This window comes from Entelurus aequoreus, linkage group LG05 (genome assembly GCF_033978785.1).
Source record: "Entelurus aequoreus isolate RoL-2023_Sb linkage group LG05, RoL_Eaeq_v1.1, whole genome shotgun sequence".
In the NCBI taxonomy this organism is placed as follows: Eukaryota; Metazoa; Chordata; class Actinopteri; order Syngnathiformes; family Syngnathidae; genus Entelurus; species Entelurus aequoreus.
In genome coordinates, this window is record NC_084735.1 from 16,155,570 (window position 1) to 16,181,455 (window position 25,886).

At 40.4% G+C, this 25,886-nt stretch overlaps 1 protein-coding gene and 1 long non-coding RNA gene across 2 annotated transcripts; one reads left to right on the plus strand and one right to left on the minus strand.

The window, feature by feature from the left end:
* Window positions 1-75: 75 nt before the first annotated feature.
* On the minus strand, window positions 76-1,665 carry LOC133649626 (uncharacterized). The gene is made up of 3 exons (XR_009826099.1): window positions 1,587-1,665; window positions 223-317; window positions 76-143 (listed from the first exon to the last, which is right to left on the minus strand). It is a non-coding gene; the product is annotated as an uncharacterized LOC133649626 (long non-coding RNA).
* A 7,592-nt stretch (window positions 1,666-9,257) lies between these two features.
* LOC133649625 (uncharacterized) lies at window positions 9,258-11,222 on the plus strand. The gene is made up of 2 exons (XM_062046247.1): window positions 9,258-10,407; window positions 11,120-11,222. Exon 1 carries the CDS (start codon window positions 9,325-9,327, stop codon window positions 10,012-10,014), a length of 690 nt encoding a protein of 229 aa, XP_061902231.1. The 5' UTR covers window positions 9,258-9,324; the 3' UTR covers window positions 10,015-10,407; window positions 11,120-11,222.
* Window positions 11,223-25,886: the final 14,664 nt, after the last annotated feature.

Here is a 25,886-nt window from a genome sequence, read left to right on the forward strand (position 1 = left end):
CCACTTCACAAAGCAATAAATGTATATATTTTTAATCATATACTGGCTCCAATGTCAAAATGTTACTCAATTTGAAACCTGCTCACCAGTTGTTTCTGGGTTGATGTGGGGTCAGCATATGTGTGGTCCGTGAAACAATGACACTGGACATGTGTCAATCATACAAATAGTTAGAAAGCTACATGTATGGACATATAAACACTTTTTTTTCTGAAAAAGTACCTCAGTTTCCTCCTCCGATGATGAAGTCAGCATTTCAGCATCTCCTGGAAGCACAGGGGCTGAAGGGGAATCCTTTGGCCAGCCAGGGTGAGTCCCTAAATGAGAGAGGAGGCATATTATGATACAGGGGAGGGATATTAAGATCTCTGAACAAAAATTGCCTGTAAACAGCATTCAGTTTGACATACTCGAGCGCAGAGGTTTCAGGGGCCGTACTTATCAAGCTTCTTAGAGTGCCATTTTACACTTAAGTCCTGAGAATTTGCGAAATTTAGTCCTACTCTCAAACTTAAGAATAAAAGCTTTTTATCAACGTTCTTAAGTCTAAGAATCACTCCTACTCTCCACGATATTTAAGAGACCTTCAGAGGTGTCTTAAGTGGTTAGGAGTTGCCAGCAGGGGATGGCACTGAGGCGAGAGAGACGTGCGCGAACGTTCAGGGAACGGAACAATGTTTTTGTTTTTTTTGATGACGAGCAGCTGATCAAACGGTATCGTTTAGACAGAGCGGATATTATTTTTGTCACAGATTTAATACTTTTCGATTCCTTGTTGATTTCTGCATGTGTCTGCAGTGGGCTAGTATATATAGAGCCACCCACACCAGTTTCAAATTAGTTGCCTAATTAATGAATTGGAAAGAAAATGTTATGACAGTAGCGTATGTGTGTGGCCGTGAGGTGAGTGACGTCAGTGAGTGTGTGGGCGATAGAAGAGAGGGAGCGGTAGCGTGAGTGCCGGCGGGGACTAGTTTGTTTTGTATTATTTTGTAGTTTATTGTCAAAATATACACTCCCATTGTCCACTTAAATATTTCCAAGATATTTCTTTATTCTTAGACAACGGATTCCCTTCCGTGATTGGTCATTTCTATGGACACAGAAATGACGTCACCTAAAATTCTGTTTACGGCACATAGTAATGTCGTAATTCAGCTCTGAGTGTGACACTTACGATTCAGTCCTACACTTCGCTGAAAGTGTGAGTAAGACACTTGATAACTAACTTTTAAGTGCAGCTTTCAGCGAATAATTTATTTACTCTTAAGTCAACTCTTAGCAGACTTCTTAGGAGTAATTCTAAGAAGCTTGATAAGTACGGCCCCAGTGATGCATACGGGGTCATCATATGCTTGGGCTTTCCATCCAGGGTCTCCAGCCTAACCATATTGTTTGGAAGACCCTCCGTAACTCTGTAACATCAAGGGAATGAGTTCTGGCTCGGTCATCACCAATATGACAATCATGAAACATTTGACCAGTAACGTTGTGGTTAGAATTCAATATTGCAATCAAGCATGTGAGTACATTCAGACTGAATTACAATCCTAGAGTACAATAGTCAAAGACCACCATTTAGTTACCTCTTTCTTGAATTCAGTGCCCTGGTCAGTGAGGATAACTTCAGGCAAACCATGAGTAAAGAAAATGTCCCTCAAGGCCTGTGGGGCACCACAGAAATTATATTAGTACAACTAATAATTACAATAGAATTGTATATATATATATATATATATATATATATATATATATATATATATATATATATATATATATATATATATATATATATATATATATATATATATATATATATATATATGTCTTAATTAGATTATCCAAAAAATAGTGCTCGATACTGTGGTAGAGCGTAATATGTATGTGTGGGGAAAAAATCACAAGACTATTTCATCTCTACAGGCCTGTTTCATGAGGGGGTTTCCTCAATCCTCAGGAAAATCTCCTGAGGATTGAGGAAAACCCCTCATGAAACAGGCCTGTAGAGATGAAATAGTCTTGTGATTTTTTCCCCACACATACATATATATATATATATATATATATATATATATATATATATATATATATATATATATATATATATATAATATATATATATATATATATATATATATATATATATATGTCTTAATTAGATTATCCAAAAAATAGTGCTCGATACCGTGGTAGAGGGTAATATGTATGTGTGGGGAAAAATCACAAGACTATTTCATCTCTACAGGCCTGTTTCATGAGGGGTTTTCCTCAATCCTCAGGAAAATCTCCTGAGGAATCCTGAGGAAAATCTCCTGAGGATTGAGGAAAACCCCTCATGAAACAGGCCTGTAGAGATGAAATAGTCTTGTGATTTTTCCCCACACATACATATATATATATATATATATATATATATATATATATATACATACATATATACATACATATATATATATATATATATATATATATATATATATATATATATGTCTTAATTAGATTATCCAAAAAATAGTGCTCAATACCGTGGTAGAGCGTAATATGTATGTGTGGGGAAAAAATCACAAGACTATTTAATCTCTACAGGCCTGTTTCATGAGGGGTTTTCCTCAATCCTCAGGAAAATCTCCTGAGGATTGAGGAAAACCCCTCATGAAACAGGCCTGTAGAGATTAAATAGTCTTGTGATTTTTTCCCCACACATACATACATATATATTGTTGCGGCGATCTGCCTGGAGGTGCGGCTGAAGGTGTGTGTGTGACAGCGGCTGTGCTGCTGCATGCGTGTCACAGCAGAAGCGCTGCATGCGTGTCACAGCAGAAGCGCTGCATGCGCGTCACAGCAGAAGCGCTGCTCCGCGGCGCGCCTCACCAGGTGCGCTCTCCAGCAGGTGAGCGCAATCAGACTGATGAGCAGCGCAGACAGGACAAAGCAAACAAATGCACCCGTTTCATTCAGTGTGCAGGACGGAGCTGAGAGCAGCAGAGACAGAGACGATCACTAAAACCACGAAAGCACTTCACAAACGCATGGGAAAAAGGACTCAAACCAAACGGACTACCGGTGAGCTCACCTCTTTCCACTGGACTGTTTAATCATGATCCGACTGTTGAAGTTTATGCGCTGTGATTGATGGCAGAGCTCAACTTCAGAAGAATGTTTATTTAGATAATTGAACTGTTAAATAAGGTACAATTGGTGCTTATTTTGTTTCTTTTCTTTATCTTATTCACCACAAATATTTGTTTTACTTGTAGAGACAAGAAATGGGCAATTAGGGCGCTTAAAGCCTTGTAAATGTAATTTGAAGTATATTAATATAGAGAGTGGATTTTGCTTTATTAAAAGGCAAAGTAAAACATTTAATTCATGTATAAAAATAGTATTTCTGTTAAAAGTGTTTATGTTAAAAACTACAGTAATATTGGTTTAAAATGCTTGATTTCATATGAATTAATAGAGAAGTGTCAAGTTAAACTTGTTGTAGAAATTCATGTCTAAAGTCTGTATAAAATAATTTAGGCTAAAACTTAAGGTAAAACACGTTGCTTTAAAAGTAGATGGTTCTAACATGTGAACTATATTTCTGTTTATTTAATGCCTAATTTACCTTATTAATCTAAGTTAATTAAGTTAAGTGAAATGCTGGTTAATGTGTATTAATTAATGTTAAAAATGTACTTACCTTTATAAAATACCTGAGTTAATGTACTTACTTTGTTTGTTGCAAAATGCTGTATTTTATTTAAAAGCTTTTATTCTTGTGTGTTTAAAGGTTTTTCACCTTCCAAGATTCCAGTTAATAAACTGAAATACGAGTGAAATCCTGAGCCTCATCGAGTCCTTCCTTTTCAAGTGTGGGAAGCCATGTCGTTATAAATACACCTGACAGTGAAAAACCGTCTGTGACCAGCAAAAGACTCCACTTGCGGCCACCACCGAGAGGGAGGACACTCCACCTGGGGCCTGGAGGACAAAGACTGCTGTCTGTCAGCCAAAGAGAGCAAGATGGCTGATCCAAAGCCAACAGATGAACTGAAAGTGGAGAGGGCCACAGCTAAGAGACAGTTCTCCCGCCTTGCCAACAACATTACGAGAACCTACATAGAGATGTCTAAGGAGGAGTTACAGGAGAACTTCAAGAAGCTGATGCTAGAGAGCTCTCGTGTCTTCGAGGCAAACGAAGAAGTGGAAGCCGCTTACATGGCAGACGCTGAGGAGCTGAGCGACCCCCAGAAAGCCGACATAGCAAAGACGGAGAAAGAATGTGAGCAGAAGACGAAAGAAGTCAAACTCCTAATCCGAGAGACGCTCTGGACCACATATGGAGAAAAGGAACTTTCCCTGGCTCTACAAGTTGCAGAGGCCGAATTCAGGAACGTCTCCTTCCAGCCAGACACAACTCTGGAGGCTTGTGAGTTCATGCTGACCCACCTACAGAAGTTGGTGGACAAGGCAAAGGAAGCGCACCAGAACTGGAACCACTGGGCTCCGCTTGCCGAGAAAAAGGACTTTGATTACCGTTTAAGAGAGCTCGAGGTGGTCCTTCCCAAGCTGGTGTCACAGAAGGCCCCCCTCATCCAAGCAGCAAGTATAAAGAAAGACGCTGGACCCCAGCCCATCTCAGCCCGCAGCTCAGCTCCAGTGGCAGCGATAAAGCTAAAGGCCACAGCCTTACCAAAGTTTGCCGGCAACCAGCGAAACTACTACAGATGGAGGAAGGAATGGGAGGCTCTGCAGAAGCAAGGTGAACCAACCGGATTTTCAGAGGTTAAGAAATTCCAACTACTGGATAGCCTTGATGAAAAGGTGGCCAGGGAACTACGTCTGTCAACGTACAGCTCAGCAGATGAGATCTTCAGAGTCCTGGAAAACCGGTTTGGGAACCAATCCAGCATTGCTCTTGAGATCATAGAAGAGCTACAAGCAAGACCATCAGCCAGGAGCGGCCATCCAAGGAAAATCGTAGAGCTCATCCAAACTGTGGAAAAGGCCCTTTATGATCTAAACGAACTGGATAATGCAGACGCCTTAAAGAACCCACTGGTGATTAGATCCATCGAGAGCAAACTCCCAGAAACTCTGAAGAAAGACTGGCTCACCTATGCTGCTGACAGAGGAAACACTGTTAACCCCCAGAACCGCTTCGACAAGCTCATCACATTCCTAAAGTCCCAAGAATCTATATATGAGCAACTAGATCAACTGAGCAACGTCTTTGAACCCGCCAAGGAGCAGACTAAGCTCATCAAGTATGCCAGAACAAAGTCAGCCAAGTCCAGCAGTGAAACAGCAGGCTGCATCATTTGTGGTGACCCAAAGCACAGAAGAAGACTCTATTTCTGCAGAAGGTTTAGGATCAACCTAAAGCCATCGGAGAAGAGGGATGCAGCACAACAGCTCGGTGCCTGCAAGAGATGTCTCGAGGTCCACAGCAGCGACCCCTGCAGAAACACCACGTATCTGTGCGGGAACCCAGAGTGCAAAGACCAACACCATTACCTTCTCTGTCCAGTTGCCAGACCCCAGTCCCAAAGAACACCTAAATCCAGTCCAGTGAGAGCTGAGGGGAAAAGATACACCGAAGCTCAAAAAGACTTCCTATCCAGGCTTACCCCTGAGCTGGCGCAGCAGTGTCGAGACACCTTCTGCAACGTCACATCCAGAGCATACAACACCACAGCAGTTGAAAGAGGTCTTCTAGAGGAAAATGGCTTGCATGAGTATCCAGTGATCCTGATGCTCTTTGATGTCACTGCCAACGATGGACAGAGAATTGGGACCCTCATCGACCTGGCATCAGACACGAACTATATAACACATAGAGCTGCCAGCAAGTTGAACCTGAGAGGTGAAGATGTGACACTGGTGGTTTACGGCGTTGGAGGGATGAAGGTGTCTGTTGCAACTAAGCGCTACCTCCTCAAGATTCGGGTCAACACTCCGAGAGGGACCCTCAGGTCACATCAACTAATCTGCTATGGCCTTGATAAGATTGCAGAGTTTCACAGACATGTTCCAGCTATTAAGCTACAGAAAATCTTCCCAGATGTTCCCCTAAGAGACCTTGCTAGACCCAAAGAGGTGCAACTCCTGATCAGCCACAAGGAAGGCCAGCTAGTACCCCAGAAGGTTCGTTCTGTTGGCAACCTTGTGCTCTGGGACGGCCCCCTCGGCAAGACGATCGGAGGCACACACCCGGACCTCTTTGAAGAAGTCACCTTAATGGCCCACACATCAAAGACACACTTCGCAAGATCCATGAGAACTGCAGCAGTCAAATACAGTGAACTCATCTGTAGAGATCCAATCTCCTGCCAGTCTCCCGACAAGCCCCACACCCAGTCCAATACAGCCACTAGCAGCAGAGACTTTCTGAAGTGGTGGAAGTGGGAAAGTATTGGAGCTGCTTGTGAGCCAAGATGTGGAGGATGTCGCTGTGGGAATTGCCAACCCGGGGGAAAAGAAATGACACTGGCTGAAGAAAGAGAGATGGAGATAGTGAAGAACGGGTTGATGTATGTGAATGGAGACCATCACAGCCCTGATCCCCACTGGCATGCCAAGTATCCCTGGACAGAAGATCCAGCATCTCTACCCAACAACAGGAGAGCGGTTGAAGCCACATTCCTCAGGACAGAGAAGCAGCTGGCAAAGGAACCGGAGTTGAAGACAGCCTACATGTCACAAGTCCATGAAATGCTTCATCGCAAAGCTGCAGTGAAGCTATCCAAAGAGGTTCTGCAGAGTTGGACTGGGCCAGTGTGGTACATAAGTCACCTGATTGCACCAAATCCACATTCAGTCTCCACCCCAGTGAGGCTAGTATGGAACAGCAGCCAGAAGTACAGAGGCCTGAGTTTGAACGACATACTAATCAAAGGTCCTGACGTCCTGAACCCAATCAGAGCTGTCCTACTGAGGTTCCGAGCTGGTGTCTTTGCTGCCCTCGGTGACATCCGCAAGATGTACAACTCTGTCTGGTTGGAAGAGAGAGAGGTCCACCTGCACAGGTTCCTGTGGCGTGACACTGAAAAGGCTGAAATAGAAGACTTCGCCATAACAAGGGTCAACATGGGAGACAAACCTGCTGGTTGCATAGCCCAAGTCGCCATGAGAGAGACCGCCAACTTGCCTTCATTCAAACACTTCAAAGAAGAGAAACGTGTGATAGAGGAAGATGCATATGTGGATGATATCCTGACCTCTCACAACAACCTCCAGCACCTCAAACTCCTCACATCCAACATCGAACAGATCCTTAAAGCTGGAGGATTCATCATGAAGCCCTGGGTCTACTCCGATCAAAGTGGGAGGAAAGGGCCGAGAGGTGAGAAGATGGAGTCAAAGACCATGATCCTGCCAAACCAGCTCACTGAAGAGGATAACAAAGCCCTCGGCCTTGGTTACACCATTGAGGATGACACACTACATGTCATGGTTGCAGTGAACTTCTCCAAGAAGAAGAGGAAAATGCGCCTTGGTCAGGACTTACTGAGAGATGAAGTAAGAAGACAAACCCCAGATCCATTCACCAGAAGAGAACTGTTGAGCCAAGTCTCTGGTCTCTATGATCCACTCGGCCTCGTGGCTCCTGCAAAGCAGAAGGGAGCCATCCTCATCCGAAGAGCTTTTCAAGAAGCAAAAGTCATGTACTGCATAGAAGACACCTGGGATGCCGCCTTGTCCAAAGGACTCAGAGAAGATGCCATAAAGCTCCTAGAAGACTATGCAGAGCTGAGCCAACTCAGATTCACCAGACCCCTGACACCACCAAATCCACGTGCAAAACCAAGTGGCATCACCTTCTCTGATGGCAGTGAGCACGCATATGGCGCTGTGCTGTACCTACGCTGGAGCTGCAGCCATGGTGTTGTTGTGAGGCTAGTTGAATCTAAGGCCAAGCTGACCCCTCTCGACCACAAGGGTGACCCTGTGAAGGCGGAGATGTGTGGAGCAGTCTTTGCCGCCCGGTTGAAGAACTACTTCCAGAGACACTGCCGAATCGATGTTGAGAAGTGGTACCATCTCGTCGACAGTCAGACCGTCCTAGGCGCAATCCAGCGGGAGAGTTATGGTTACCAGACCTTCTTTGCCAACCGAGTCGGCGAGATCCAAAGCAGCACAAATGTCCAAGACTGGTGGTGGATTCCAGGGCCCGAGAACATTGCAGATATCATAACCAGAGGGGCCAGTCCAAATGACTTAACTGAGGAATCCGAGTGGCAGTCAGGTCCAAAGTTCCTTCGACTTCCTGAAAGTGAGTGGCCGAAGAAATCAGCCAAAGACGTCGCCGCACAAGCAAGAGACAATATCACAAAAATACAGAAGAAAACATTTGTCGCCGTACTCACCCGAAGTCAACAGAAAGCACAGGACCCAAAAAGAGTCCAAGAAACAGAGTCCAGATTCAGAAGACCACCTGCAGCAGCAGCAGTCCAAAAGCTACTGGACGAAAGGCGCTTCAGCAATCTAAGACGGCTGGTCGGGACAATAGTATGGACTTGGAGAGCAGTAAAGAAATTCCTGTGCCCCGGCGATAAAGAAAAGTGGGAGGCAGTACCTTCATCTGGTGTCATCACTGTGAACGAAAGAGAAGATGTGTTCAGAGACCTATGCTTGGCAGCACAGGAGGGCGTACACTTTCCAAACACAACAACAGACAGACTGGTTGTTTACAAGGACCAAACAAGCGGACTCCTGATGTGTGGTGGCAGGATCCAGACCTTCAGAGAAGACCACAGAGCTGTTCCCCTGCTACCGTTCCAGGCCTGGATCTCCACCCTCCTAGCCCGGGAAGCACACAGTGAGGGACATGAAGGAGTGGCAGGAACTACACTGCGGATGCGAAAGAAAGCATGGGTCATCAAAGGAAGAATTATTGCCCAAAAAGTTGTTGACAAGTGTGTCGTGTGCAAGAAAGCAAAAGCAAAGACCTGCCAGCAAATAATGGGAAACTTGCCTGAGGAGAGATCGAATCCGGCTGCACCATTTCAATTCACATCTGTCGACCTGTTCGGACCGTACCAAGTGAAGGATGATGTCAAGAGGAGGGTGAGCATGAAAGTATGGGGCGTGCTCTTCTGCTGCATGTCCAGCCGAGCCATCCATGTCGAACTGGCAAACACGCTAACAACGGAGAGCTTTCTACTTGCTTACCAGAGGTTCACTTCTGTCCGAGGCCATCCTCAGAAGATCTGGTCCGATCCAGGTACGAACTTTATTGGAGCAAAACCTGTCCTTGAAGAGATGTACAGTTACCTGAGACGACAAAACAAAGGATCACTAGAAGAATATGCTGCCAGGAATGGGACCGACTGGATGTGGAGAATCCTTCCAGCCGATTCACCTCACCGAAACGGTGCCGCCGAAGCTGCTGTCAAGATCACCAAAAGAGCTCTACAAAGCCTTGGTAGAGGAGAAGGCCTTGCCTTCAGTGAATTCCTGACTGTACTCAAGCTGGCCGCCAACCTTGCCAACGAAAGGCCTATCGACGCTAGAGTCCAGTGCCGTGAGGACGGCATCCAATACATCACTCCAAACACCCTGTTGCTTGGTCGAGCCACACAAAGTGGAGATTTCAAAACATTCGACTACACAACTTACCCCTTCAAAAGGCTGCAAGAGATTCAAATGCAAGTCAGCTACTTTTGGAAGTCCTGGAGCCAACTCGCAGGTCCAAACCTGTTCATCCGCAGTAAATGGCATACTGCTGAAAGAAATGCTGCCATTGGAGACATAGTGTGGCTCTGCGACCAAAATGCACTGAGGGGTCAGTTCAAGCTAGCAAGAGTTGTCAGTGTGAACGCAGATCCCAAAGGCATTGTCCGAGATGTCCACGTGAAAGTCTCTCCAAGTGGGTGCGTTCAGGTGAAGACTCCAAACCCTGTCGTTAAAGAGTCCAGGTCTAAGGAGAAGGACTTCCAGGGCACCATACTGCATCGAGACGTCCGACGCCTTGTCGTCCTCATCCCGGCGGAGGATCAGGTCAGGGGAGACCAGCTCGCCTGAGAGGTGCGATCTTTCCAGGTTACACTGCAAAGATCGAGTGGGAGGTGTTGCGGCGATCTGCCTGGAGGTGCGGCTGAAGGTGTGTGTGTGACAGCGGCTGTGCTGCTGCATGCGTGTCACAGCAGAAGCGCTGCATGCGTGTCACAGCAGAAGCGCTGCATGCGCGTCACAGCAGAAGCGCTGCTCCGCGGCGCGCCTCACCAGGTGCGCTCTCCAGCAGGTGAGCGCAATCAGACTGATGAGCAGCGCAGACAGGACAAAGCAAACAAATGCACCCGTTTCATTCAGTGTGCAGGACGGAGCTGAGAGCAGCAGAGACAGAGACGATCACTAAAACCACGAAAGCACTTCACAAACGCATGGGAAAAAGGACTCAAACCAAACGGACTACCGGTGAGCTCACCTCTTTCCACTGGACTGTTTAATCATGATCCGACTGTTGAAGTTTATGCGCTGTGATTGATGGCAGAGCTCAACTTCAGAAGAATGTTTATTTAGATAATTGAACTGTTAAATAAGGTACAATTGGTGCTTATTTTGTTTCTTTTCTTTATCTTATTCACCACAAATATTTGTTTTACTTGTAGAGACAAGAAATGGGCAATTAGGGCGCTTAAAGCCTTGTAAATGTAATTTGAAGTATATTAATATAGAGAGTGGATTTTGCTTTATTAAAAGGCAAAGTAAAACATTTAATTCATGTATAAAAATAGTATTTCTGTTAAAAGTGTTTATGTTAAAAACTACAGTAATATTGGTTTAAAATGCTTGATTTCATATGAATTAATAGAGAAGTGTCAAGTTAAACTTGTTGTAGAAATTCATGTCTAAAGTCTGTATAAAATAATTTAGGCTAAAACTTAAGGTAAAACACGTTGCTTTAAAAGTAGATGGTTCTAACATGTGAACTATATTTCTGTTTATTTAATGCCTAATTTACCTTATTAATCTAAGTTAATTAAGTTAAGTGAAATGCTGGTTAATGTGTATTAATTAATGTTAAAAATGTACTTACCTTTATAAAATACCTGAGTTAATGTACTTACTTTGTTTGTTGCAAAATGCTGTATTTTATTTAAAAGCTTTTATTCTTGTGTGTTTAAAGGTTTTTCACCTTCCAAGATTCCAGTTAATAAACTGAAATACGAGTGAAATCCTGAGCCTCATCGAGTCCTTCCTTTTCAAGTGTGGGAAGCCATGTCGTTATAAATACACCTGACATATATATATATATATATATATATATATATATATATATATATATATATATATATATATATATATATATATATATATATATATATATATATATATATATATATATATATATATATATATATATATGTCTTAATTAGATTATCCAAAAAATAGTGCTCGATACCGTGGTAGAGCGTAATATGTATGTGTGGGGAAAAAATCACAAGACTATTTCATCTCTACAGGCCTGTTTCATGAGGGGTTTTCCTCAATCCTCAGGAAATGATTTTTTCCCCACACATACATACATATATATATATATATATATATATATATATATATATATATATATATATATATATATATATATATATATATATATATATATATATATATATATATATATATATATATAAATTATGCACTTTAGTGGCTTTTTCCCTTTCTGATTATGGCCATGGGTAAGTGAAACACCAAAATATAAAGAATATCTCCTTCACATTGGCTGCTGTGCGACTTGTCCAGGGTGTGTACCCCGCCTTCCGCCCGATTGTAGCTGAGATAGGCTCCAGCGCCCCCCCGCGACCCCAAAGGGAATAAGTGGTAGAAAATGGATGGATGGCATTGGCTGCTGTCTTTTTTGGGAATGTTCTTGCTTCAACCCACTTGGTGAAAGAATCGGTCAAAGTGAGACAATATCTGTTCCCCTCAGACGACTTTTTCACAGGTCCAAAGAGGTCCACACCCAGAGCATGAATTCCAGTTCCCAGTTTAGCAAATATTTGAATGCGGACTGAGTTTTTGTATAGTTGTGCGTGAAAAGGTGAGGGATGTGTGAATAAAGCCACTCACCAACCAAGGTGATACGACCTTGACGGGCTTCAGCTCAGGCGCCTCGGTCTTTAATTTTTCAAAGCGCTGGCAGTCAGGACGCGTGCGCACCTAAAAGCAGTAATAAAGGGAAACATATTGTAGATATGATTTGATTCCACAACACTGTGTTTCAACTAAAAATAAAAATTAAAAGCAAATATCTTCCTTCTAGGAGCTTGCTTACCCAATCCAATGTGTCCTTTGTGATGGACCGCCAATAAAACTGGGGAGCAATCTTCGCTTGCATCCTCCGTGGTCCAAAATGGCCTGCATGGGCTTCGGTTAACACAGCCACTTTCTCCTCCTCTGTCCAAATGACCCGTCTGTACAGGACCTCTTCTACACACATACACAGTATTGTAGTGAAATGCTTTCAACAATAATGTTGATTTAAAGTACAGACATTTAACAGTATTATATATTAATTAATATTAGTGAAATGGTTTCAACAATAATGTTGATTTAAAGTAGTACAGACATTTTTTTTTTTGATTTTCAGGCAAATCATATAGTTGATGTAGATGCCCATATCGGCTGTTCAGATTTACTTTACATTTATTTGTATTTTGACCTTATTAAATGTATTTTAGGGCAAGAGGGACACCCACCTTAACTACGAAGAAATCAAGGAAAAAACAACCCGCAGGCCCTCCGAGAGGCGGGATGAAAGATGGGCCTAACATGATGGACCACACGGTAACGACGATGGCAACGGAAACGGATAACGAGAACATCAGAACTCCAGTTAATGAGGAGAAGATCCTCCGAAAGTGTGCTTGCGGATGGGAAAAGGTGACCACGTACAGGGGACTGCGAATCCACCAGGGGAAAGCAAAGTGTGGTCAGAGAGGCCAACAGCAACCTTGCACCGCGGCAGCGGGTGAGACAAGAGGGACCAGAAGCCAGGTAGAAAACCACAGTGCTAACGGACCCAATGTTGCTGAAAGCACAGATGGCACAGAGGAAGAAAGCCCCTCGGTGGAGGCTGAGCCCCCACGTGAGCACCAAGACCCAATCTCTACCATCTCACACAGAACAGAGCCACAAGCAGAGACCAAGAAACCAGCAAGAAGGAACAAGCTCAAATGGCCAAAGGCAAATGAAGCAGAGGCATGGCGTACTTTGGATACAGACCTGACCAAGATCCTGGAGGAAAGGTTGCATGGAGGTGCCGAAGCTAAGCTTAACCTGTTTGGGGACATTATATACCAGACCTGCAAAGACAGGTTTGGTGAAATTATCTCCAAGCAGAGGACTGCCCCAAGGGAAATGGGGAGGAGGGAAAAGGAGATCGCCGAGCTTGTGCGAAGACGCCGACAACTCCGCAAGAACTGGAGGAAGGCAACCCAGCCAGAGAGAGAAGGTCTGAAAGTCCTGTGGGAGGAGGTCAGGCAAAGGCTATCCAGGCTCCGCAGAGCTGAACGCATCCGCAAGCGTAGCAAACGGAAGCAGAAAGAGCGAGCCAGCTTCTTCAAGGATCCCTTCAAGCACGCCAGACAACTGCTGGAGGAGAAAAAGTCCGGGAAGCTCGAAACCACCAGGGAGCAAATGGAACAGCACGTCAAAAGGCAGTACAGTGATCCGCTAAGAAACGTCCCATTAGGAACACCAGGGTACGTGCCCCGGCCTGCGCCACCGACAGCTGAATTTAACATCATGCCCCCCAAGCTCAGCGAAGTTAGGCAAACCGTGAAGAAGGCAAGGTCCTCATCAGCACCAGGCCCCAATGGAGTTCCCTACAAGCTCTATAAGAACTGCCCCAAGGTACTTGAACTGCTCTGGTATCTAATGAGAACTGCCTGGAAAAAGCAACTCATTCCAGCGGAGTGGCAAAGGGCTGTAGCGGTATTCATCCCGAAGGAAGAAAACTCCAAAAATATCGGCCAATTCAGAAACATCGCCCTGCTGAACGTAGAAGGAAAAATCTTCTTCTCAGTGCTGGCCAGAAGGATGACCACCTACCTGCTAGAGAATTGCTACATCGACACCAACTGCCAGAAAGCAGGAGTTCCAGGTTTCCCAGGATGCGTAGAGCACTCTACGATGATCTGGGACCAGATCCAGAAGGCCAAGCGGGAGAAGACCGACCTGCATGTCATCTGGCTCGATCTCGCCAACGCGTACGGATCGGTCCCACACCAGCTGATCAACTACGCCTTGGAGTTCTTCCACACGCCACCCTGCATCAAGAACCTGGTAGCGCTTTACTTCAGCGATCTGCAGATGTGCTTTGCCCTCCAGGACTTCACCACCGGGTGGCAGCATCTAGAAGTGGGAATTGCAATGGGGTGTGCCATTTCTCCAATCTTGTTCGTGGCAGCCTTTGAGATAATCCTCATCGGGGCAAGGCAAATGGTTGGAGGAATCAAAACACCATCTGGTCAGAGGTTACCCCCATTGAGGAGCTATATGGACGATGTCACCAGCCTCCTTCAGACAGCAGCATGTACATCTCGACTGCTGAAAAGGGTGGATGAGTTGACATCATGGGCCAGAATGAAGATCAAACCCTCCAAATCCCGTAGCCTGTCACTCAGAAGGGGAGTCAGAAACGACAACACCATCTTTGTCGTCGGGGGAGAGAAAATCCCCCTCCTGTCTGAGCAACCCATCAAAAGCCTGGGGAGGCAGTACACTGCAGAGCTGTCCGATAAACAGATGGGGAGGACTGTCATGAAACAACTCACGGACGGCCTGGCAAGGATCGACCAGAGCCAACTCCCTGGAAAGTACAAGGTCTGGTGCTACCAGTTCATACTCTACAGGAGGGTGATGTTGCCTCTGAAAATGAGCGAGATCCCCTCATCTGCCGTGAGTAAGATGGATGGAAAAGCCAACTCATTCATCAGAAAGTGGCTGGGACTACCACGGTGCCTTTCAGAAACGGGCCTCTTTGGGAAGAACGCACTGCAGCTGCCACTGCAGTCTATCAGTCTGGGCTATATGCAGGAGAAGTCCAGGCTGGTCCTCGAACTAAGAGAGTCCACTGACCAGTCAGTAAGGAACGCCAATGCCAAGGTTCCCACTGGCCGAAAGTGGAAAGCCCAAACTGAGGTTGACCGAGCTGTCAGTAGGCTGCATCACCAAGAGCTCATGGGCAGAGTCCAGGCAGGAAGAGCAGGGCTAGGATGGGGAGAAGCGCCTCGGTTCTGGTCTAAGGCCAACCGCAAGGAGAGGAAGGAGATGGTGGTGGCGGAGGTGACGAGGATGGAGGAAGAGCGCTATAAGATCAAGGCCGTGTCGCAGGGCCGACAAGGAAGGTGGACAACCTGGGAGGGAGTGGTCAACCGGAACATCAGCTGGTCCGACCTGTGGAAGATTCCACAGGCAAGGATCAGCTTCCTTATTCGTTCAACCTACGACACGCTTCCCTGTCCTCGTAACCTTCACCAATGGTTCGGGAACGAGGAATGCTGCTCACTCTGCAATGCTCCCAACGCAAGCCTCCAGCACATCTTGTCGGGCTGCAAGACCGCACTCTCTCAGGGGCGCTATAGATGGCGCCACGACCAGGTCCTGAGGAAATTAGCGGAGGTGCTGGAGGGGTGTCGACAGGGCAGCAAAGAATCACCACCAGCAGAGAACCATACCAGCTTTGTCACGGAAGGGGGGGGTCAAAGATACATCAGGCCAAGAGAGACAGCAGCAAGGCCCTTTTCCCCAGACCAGGAGTGGGACATGAGGGTTGACCTCAATAGGCAGCTCCGGTTCCCCACGGAGATCACCACTACATCTCTCCGCCCGGATATTGTAGTGTGGTCCAGCAAGGCAAGAGTGGTGCACCTTATTGAGCTGACCGTACCATCGGAGGAGGGGATCGAGGCCGCCTTTGAGCGCAAGAAGGCCAAGTACTCGGAGCTGGCTGCTGAGTGCCGGGAGGCTGGCTGGAAGACAACCATCTACCCAGTAGAAGTTGGCTGCCGAGGCTACGTGGGGCTGTCAACCACACGCCTTTTGAGGGACGTAGGAGTGACTGGAAGAAAGCTGAGAAAGGCCATAAAAGATCTGGCAGAGGAGGCCGAGAAAGGCAGCTTTTGGCTCTGGCTGAGGAGGAAGGACAGGAGCTGGGGAAAGAACAACTAACCCCGATAACAGCCGCAGGGGGTAACAGCTATCAGCTGCAGGGGGTGACAGGGAGACGTCCCTGTCACTGCTCCGCCACCAGGAGACGTTCCAGGATTAAAGGAGTGAAACGTTGGTGAATGGTGGTTCCTGGCTGATGACCCTGCAGCTGACCCGTGGGCACTGGAGGAGGTGCGACAGGCAGCAATGCCAAGCAGGAAATACTACCTACCTGTTCATTAACTGAACTGATTTATATTATCATTTGGTGCAGCCGGGCCGGAGCAGGAGGGGATAGAAAGAGAAAAAAAGGAAGACAGACATTAAACAGTATTATATATTAATTAATATTAGTGAAATGGTTTCAACAATAATGTTGATTTAAAGTACAGACATTTAACATTATTATATATTAATTAATATTAGTGAAATGGTTTCAACAATAATGTTGATTTAAAGTAGTACAGACTTTTAACAGTATTATATATTAATTAATATTAGTGAAATGGTTTCAACAATAATGTTGATTTAAAGTACAGACATTTAACATTATTATATATTAATTAATATTAGTGAAATGGTTTCAACAATAATGTTGATTTAAAGTACAGACATTTAACATTATTATATATTAATTAATATTAGTGAAATGGTTTCAACAATAATGTTGATTTAAAGTACAGACATTTAACATTATTATATATTAATTAATATTAGTGAAATGGTTTCAACAATAATGTTGATTTAAAGTACAGACATTTAACATTATTATATATTAATTAATATTAGTGAAATGGTTTCAACAATAATGTTGATTTAAAGTACAGACATTTAACATTATTATATATTAATTAATATTAGTGAAATGGTTTCAACAATAATGTTGATTTAAAGTACAGACATTTAACATTATTATATATTAATTAATATTAGTGAAATGGTTTCAACAATAATGTTGATTTAAAGTAGTACAGACATTTAACAGTATTATATATTAATTAATATTAGTGAAATGGTTTCAACAATAATGTTGATTTAAAGTACAGACATTTAACATTATTATATATTAATTAATATTAGTGAAATGGTTTCAACAATAATGTTGATTTAAAGTACAGACATTTAACATTATTATATATTAATTAATATTAGTGAAATGGTTTTAACAATAATGTTGATTTAAAGTACAGACATTTAACATTATTATATATTAATTAATATTAGTGAAATGGTTTCAACAATAATGTTGATTTAAAGTAGTACAGACATTTAACATTATTATATATTAATTAATATTAGTGAAATGGTTTCAACAATAATGTTGATTTAAAGTAGTACAGACATTTAACAGTATTATATATTAATTAATATTAGTGAAATGGTTTCAACAATAATGTTGATTTAAAGTACAGACATTTAACATTATTATATATTAATTAATATTAGTGAAATGGTTTCAACAATAATGTTGATTTAAAGTAGTACAGACATTTAACAGTATTATATATTAATTCATATTAGTGAAATGGTTTCAACAATAATGTTGATTTAAAGTAGTACAGACATTTAACAGTATTATATATTAATTAATATTAGTGAAATGGTTTCAACAATAATGTTGATTCAAAGTACAGACATTTAACATTATTATATATTAATTAATATTAGTGAAATGGTTTCAACAATAATGTTGATTTAAAGTACAGACATTTAACATTATTGTATATTAATTAATATTAGTGAAATGGTTTCAACAATAATGTTGATTTAAAGTAGTACAGACATTTAACAGTATTATATATTAATTAATATTAGTGAAATGGTTTCAACAATAATGTTGATTCAAAGTACAGACATTTAACATTATTATATATTAATTAATATTAGTGAAATGGTTTCAACAATAATGTTGATTTAAAGTAGTACAGACATTTAACAGTATTATATATTAATTAATATTAGTGAAATGGTTTCAACAATAATGTTGATTCAAAGTACAGACATTTAACATTATTATATATTAATTAATATTAGTGAAATGGTTTCAACAATAATGTTGATTTAAAGTAGCACAGACATTTAACAGTATTATATATTAATTAATATTAGTGAAATGGTTTCAACAATAATGTTGATTTAAAGTACAGACATTTAACATTATTATATATTAATTAATATTAGTGAAATGGTTTCAACAATAATGTTGATTTAAAGTAGTACAGACATTTAACAGTATTATATATTAATTAATATTAGTGAAATGGTTTCAACAATAATGTTGATTTAAAGTAGTACAGACATTTAACATTATTATATATTAATTAATATTAGTGAAATGGTTTCAACAATAATGTTGATTTAAAGTACAGACATTTAACATTATTATATATTAATTAATATTAGTGAAATGCTTTCAACAATAATGTTGATTTAAAGTAGTACAGACATTTAACAGTATTATATATTAATTAATATTAGTGAAATGGTTTCAACAATAATGTTGATTTAAAGTACAGACATTTAACATTATTATATATTAATTAATATTAGTGAAATGGTTTCAACAATAATGTTGATTTAAAGTAGTACAGACATTTAACAGTATTATATATTAATTAATATTAGTGAAATGGTTTCAACAATAATGTTGATTTAAAGTACAGACATTTAACATTATTATATATTAATTAATACTAGTGAAATGGTTTCAACAATAATGTTGATTTAAAGTAGTACAGACATTTAACAGTATTATATATTAATTAATATTAGTGAAATGGTTTCAACAATAATGTTGATTTAAAGTACAGACATTTAACATTATTATATATTAATTAATATTAGTGAAATGGTTTCAACAATAATGTTGATTTAAAGTACAGACATTTAACATTATTATATATTAATTAATATTAGTGAAATGGTTTCAACAATAATGTTGATTTAAAGTAGTACAGACATTTAACATTATTATATATTAATTAATATTAGTGAAATGGTTTCAACAATAATGTTGATTTAAAGTACAGACATTTAACATTATTATATATTAATTAATATTAGTGAAAAGGTTTCAACAATAATGTTGATTTAAAGTAGTACAGACATTTAACAGTATTATATATTAATTAATATTAGTGAAATGGTTTCAACAATAATGTTGATTCAAAGTACAAACATTTAACATTATTATATATTAATTAATATTAGTGAAATGGTTTCAACAATAATGTTGATTTAAAGTAGTACAGACATTTAACAGTATTATATATTAATTAATATTAGTGAAATGGTTTCAACAATAATGTTGATTTAAAGTACAGACATTTAACATTATTATATATTAATTAATATTAGTGAAATGGTTTCAACAATAATGTTGATTTAAAGTACAGACATTTAACATTATTATATATTAATTAATATTAGTGAAATGGTTTCAACAATAATGTTGATTTAAAGTAGTACAGACATTTAACAGTATTATATATTAATTAATATTAGTGAAATGGTTTCAACAATAATGTTGATTTAAAGTACAGACATTTAACATTATTATATATTAATTAATACTAGTGAAATGGTTTCAACAATAATGTTGATTTAAAGTACAGACATTTAACATTATTATATATTAATTAATATTAGTGAAATGGTTTCAACAATAATGTTGATTTAAAGTAGTACAGACATTTAACAGTATTATATATTAATTAATATTAGTGATATGGTTTCAACAATAATGTTGATTTAAAGTACAGACATTTAACATTATTATATATTAATTAATATTAGTGAAATGGTTTCAACAATAATGTTGATTTAAAGTAGTACAGACATTTAACAGTATTATATATTAATTAATATTAGTGAAATGGTTTCAACAATAATGTTGATTTAAAGTACAGACATTTAACATTATTATATATTATTTAATATTAGTGAAATGGTTTCAACAATAATGTTGATTTAAAGTAGTACAGACATTTAACAGTATTATATATTAATTAATATTAGTGAAATGGTTTCAACAATAATGTTGATTTAAAGTACAGACATTTAACATTATTATATATTAATTAATATTAGTGAAATGGTTTCAACAATAATGTTGATTTAAAGTAGTACAGACATTTAACAGTATTATATATTAATTAATATTTTTTGCACGTTACCACGAAGACAGAAGTTCCCAGCAGCGGCCCTAACACTCCGCTTGAAATGTTTCGAAGCCTGCTGGTGTTTGACATAAGTCCCCTGGGAAAGATAAAGACGAATATCATTCCGTGACACCACCATTTTCAGGAGATTTGGATTCTATCGATTGCTGTCAATGACGTAAGAGGAAATGACTATATTATTTAAAAAAAAAAAACCCCAGCGACGGGCAGTAAGAGGAAATGACGTACGTAAGAGGAAATGACCCCGGAAGTAAATGGGGGCTAGGAAGGTTTTTGTAATGGGAAGAAAATTGGCGTGACCGATCCCACTATGTGGAGGGGAAAGCGTTTGGGGGCGGAGCCAGCCAGGGGGCGGGCGGAAAAAAGGAAGGAAGACAGGAAGACAGGCAGCTGCAGAGGAACAAGATGCTGCTTCTTCATCAGTCCCTATTGATTGTTCAACTGCAGCAGATAATATTCACTCAACTTGTCATTTGTTCTCCGTGTTTCTTGCAGCTTTACTTCAAATATGACAATATTGTAAAAGTATCAAATAGAAATGAGTGTAAAAGACTTTTTAATGGCGGCCTCTCTCTTACCTGTCTGCGCCACTTTTGAGACAGGAAGTGTTCCAATGTTCACTTCTGAATCTGAGCTTCGTTACGTCCGTCCCCAGGCTTCGCTACACATCTTCAAATGCAACTCACGAGGAAGCTGTAAGTTTGATACTGACCAAGCATGATGTTCAATTGTAATATTAGCATGTAGCTCACATAGCTATGCTAATGTTGCTACCTTAGCATGATGTTCAATTGTAATATTAGCATGTAGCTCACATAGCTATGCTAATGTTGCTAACTTAGCATGATGTTAAATTATTAGCATGTAGCCCACATAGCTATGTTAGTGTTGCTAAATTAGCATGATGTTAAATTGTAATATTAGCATGTAGCTCACATAGCTATGCTAATGTTGCTAACTTAGCATGATGTTAAAATGTAATATTAGCATGTAGCTCACGTAACTGTGCTAGTGTTGTTAACTTAGCATGTTAAATTGTAATATTAGCATGTAGCTCACATAGCTATGCTAGCGTTCCTAACTTAGCATGATGTTAAATTGTGATGTTAGCACGTAGCTCACATAGCTATACTAGTGTTGCTAACTTAGCATGATGTTAAATTGTAATATTAGCACGTAGCTCACATAGCTATGTTAGTGTTGCTAAATTAGCATGATGTTGAATTGTAATATTAGCATGTAGCTCACATAGCTATGTTAGTGTTGCTAAATTAGCATGATGTTACAGTATATTGTTAGCATGTAGCTCACATAGCTATGCTTGTGTTGCTAACTTAGCATGATGTTAAATTGTAATATTAGCATGTAGCTCACATAACTGTGCTAGTGTTGCTAACTTAACATGTTGAATTGTAATGTTAGCATGTAGCTCACATAGCTATGCTAGTGTTGCTAACTTAGCATGATGTTAAATTGCAATATTAGCATGCAGCTCACATAGCTGTTAGTGTTGCTAACTTAGCATGATGTTAAATTGTAATGTTAGCATGTACCTCACATGACTGCTAGTGTTGCTGACTTAGCATGATGTTCAATTGTAATATTAGCATGTAGCTCACATAAATGTGCTAGTGTTGCTAACTTAACATTTTGAATTGTAATGTTAGCATGTAGCTCACATAGCTATGCTAGTGTTGCTAAATTAGCATGATGTTAAATTGTAATATTAGCATGTAGCTCACATAGCTGTTAGTGTTGCTAACTTAGCATGATGTTAAATTGTAATGTTAGCATGTACCTCACATGACTGCTAGTGTTGCTAACTTAGCATGATGTTAAATTGTAATATTAGCATGTAGCTCACATTGCTATGTTAGTGTTGCTAAATTAGCATGATGTTACAGTATAATTTTAGCATGTAGCTCGCATAACTATGCTAGTGTTGCTCACTTAGCATGATGTTAAATGTATCATGTTAGCATGTAGCTCACAAAGCTATGCTAGTGTTGCTAACTTAACATGTTTAATTATAATGTTAGCATGTAGCTCACATAGCTATGTTAGTGTTGCTAACATAGCCTGATGTTAAAATGTAATGTTAGCATGTATCTTTCACAGCTTTGCTAGCGTTCCTAACTTAGCATGATGTTAAATTGTGATGTTAGCACGTAGCTCACATAGCTATACTAGCGTTGCTAACTTAGCATGATGTTAAATTGTAATATTAGCACGTAGCTCACATAGCTATGTTAGTGTTGCTAAATTAGCATGATGTTGAATTGTAATATTAGCATGTAGCTCACATAGCTATGTTAGTGTTGCTAAATTAGCATGATGTTACAGTATGTTAGCATGTAGCTCACATAGCTATGCTTGTGTTGCTAACTTAGCATGATGTTAAATTGTAATATTAGCATGTAGCTCACTTAACTGTGCTAGTGTTGCTAAATTAACATGTTGAATTGTAATGTTAGCATGTAGCTCACATTGCTATGTTAGTGTTGCTAAATTAGCATGATGTTACAGTATAATTTTAGCATGTAGCTCACATAGCTATGTTAGTGTTGCTAAATTAGCATGATGTTACAGTATAATGTTAGCATGTAGCTCACATAGCTATGCTTGTGTTGCTAACTTAGCATGATGTTAAATTGTAATATTAGCATGTAGCTCACATAACTGTGCTAGTGTTGCTAACTTAACATGTTGAATTGTAATGTTAGCATGTAGCTCACATAGCTATGTTAATGTTGCTAACTTAACATGATGTTAAATTGTTGTTAGCATGTAGCTCACATAGCTATGCTAGTGTTGCTAACTTAGCTTAAAGTTCAATTGTAATTTTAGCATGTACCTCACATAGTAGCATGTAGCTCACATAGCTATGCTACTGTTGCTAATTTAGCATAGTGTTAAATGGTAATGTTAGCATTACAATGTTAGCAAAAATCCTGAATTGGACCTGTGATGAGGTGGCGACTTGTCCAGGGTGTACCCCGCCTACCGCCCGAATGCAGCTGCGATAGGCTCCAGTGCCCCCCCGCCCCCCGAAAGGGACAAGCGGTAAAAAATGGATGGATGGATGTTTTACTTGATTTGTGGCAGTAAAATCTCATACTCAAAACTCATTGTCAAATTACTGTGCTTGTAACTTGTAACTCATAATACCGGGATTCTCAAATTGTGGTACGGGGGCTCCATCTAGTGGTACACCAAAGAATCACCTAATTAAATACACAGTGTTACTGTTCAAACTGTGTGTCATGTTACAGTTGCCAAACATATTAACTATACTAGTTAAATAAAACCTCTGCCTTGTTTTTAGAGGACACAAGCTGTCTTTGATCCTACCAAGCAAAAGGCTTGTACTGTGTAGTATGGGAAGCGACATGAAGGCGTTGGTTTCTTTGATGTATTGTAATCCACAGAAAGATATTGTCTTTACCCGAGATCTACAAAGCAGAGAGGAAGCAGGACCTGACGCAAGCTCCAGGCACCTTTTCTTTGAACTGTTTTGTAACCAAAGGCGATGGCTGTTTACGACCCCCCTCCCTTAGAAACAGGTGTTGCCATGTATTCAGGGAAAGTCCAAATAAAAGAGGAGGCGTACAATCTTTCGTCAGAGCGTGGGACAACACTGTACCCTTAGTGTCTACGCGTTTCTCCTCAATTGAGCTAAATTGAATTCTGTCTCTGTTTAATTCCTTGCTTCGTGTCTGTTTAATAGATGTCATCAGTGTTTGAACCTGAAAGAGGGACTAAATCAGGGGTGTCAAACGTACGGCCCGAGGGCCATATCAGGCCCGCAAACAGGTTTTAACTGGCCCGCGGGATGAGTTTGTTAAGTATAAAAATTAATGTGACATTTTTGAATGAGAGAAACAGCTGTTCTAAATGTGTCCACTGGATATTGAAATAGCAATTTTTTGTATCTTTATAGATGATGCTACATATGTACAAAATAAACTCCATGATGTTAGTACATCAGTAGAGGAAAATGATCAAACTACATTAATAACATACTGTAATTTGATTTTGATTAGAGATGTCCGATAATGGCTTTTTTGCAGATATCCGATATTCCGATATTGTCCAACTCTTAATTACCGATACCGATATCAACCGATATTACATTTTAAAGCATTAGGACATCCCTAATTTGGATATAATTTTTTTTATCTTGACCGATTAACAAATGAACACCAATGAGTTGACTGACGAACATTATCACATAATTCATTCAGAAAATATAAATAATGACAAATAAAGATAGAATACTATTAACCGCAACATGTAAGTGTAAAAAAAACCCAACAACATTATGATTTGTACATTTTCAGAATGTGCTTGTTCTATTTTTAAACAAAGAAAACAATCTGAAGTTGTCTTTTTTTTTTTAAGTTATCGTGCCGGGATTTTACCAGTCCGGCCCACTTGGGAGTAGATTTTTCTCCATGTGGCCCCCGATCTAAAATGAGTTTGACACCCCTGGACTAAATCATAAAAGTAAATCCATCAATGTGTCATTCATGTTTTATGGAAAATGACATTTAATTATTGATGTTTGCCTCATTTGGCCCTTGTCAGCACTTCATGATTTCTTTTTACCTGTCAATAATTACATCTCTTTTTACCTAAACGTGTCATTAATTGATCATAGTTTGAGTACATTACATAAATGTGTTAGTGTCATTCATTTCAAGTCTAAAATACATTTGATTTTTTTAGTCATTTCATGATCGATTTTTTTTCTTTTCAAAATTTGATTATTGATTTTATGATTTCATTAATTATCTAAAGATGTATTTATTTAATTTTGTCCCATTTGACCCTCCATGAATTATTTGTATCTGTTAATAAATATTATTGTTATATAGTTTGAATATGTGCACTTGGCACCAGGACACCCTGGGCCGCAGTTCCATGATCGACTTTGTAGTTGTGTCGTCGGATTTGCGGCCTCATGTTTTGGACCCTCGGGTGAAGAAAGGGGCGGAGCTTTCTACCGATCACCACCTGGTGGTGAGTTGGCTGCGATGGTGGGGGAGGATGCCGGACAGACCTGGCAGGCCCAAACACATTGTGAGGGTCTGCTGGAAACGTCTGGCAGAGTCTCCTGTCAGAGAGAGTTTCAATTCCCACCTCCGGAAGAACTTTGAACATGTCACGAGGGAGGTGCTGGACATTGAGTCCGAGTGGACCATGTTCCGCACCTCTATTGTCGAGGCGGCTGATTGGAGCTGTGGCCGCAAGGTAGTTGGTGCCTGTCGTGGCGGTAATCCTAGAACCCGTTGGTGGACACCGGCGGTGAGGGATGCCGTCAAGCTGAAGAAGGAGTCCTATCGGGTTCTTTTGGTTCATAGGACTCCTGAGGCAGCGGAGAGGTACCGACAGGCCAAGCGGTGTGCGGCTTCGGCGGTCGCGGAGGCAAAAACTCGGACATGGGAGGAGTTCGGGGAAGCCATGGAAAACGACTTCCGGACGGCTTCGAAGCGATTCTGGACCACCATCCGCCGCCTCAGGAAGGGGAAGCAGTGCACTATCAACACCGTGTATGGT

Excerpts from the sequence above, each read along its gene's own strand:
- LOC133649625 (XM_062046247.1), top strand. The coding sequence starts at position 9,325 with ATGTGGAGAATCCTTCCAGCCGATTCACCTCACCGAAACGGTGCCGCC.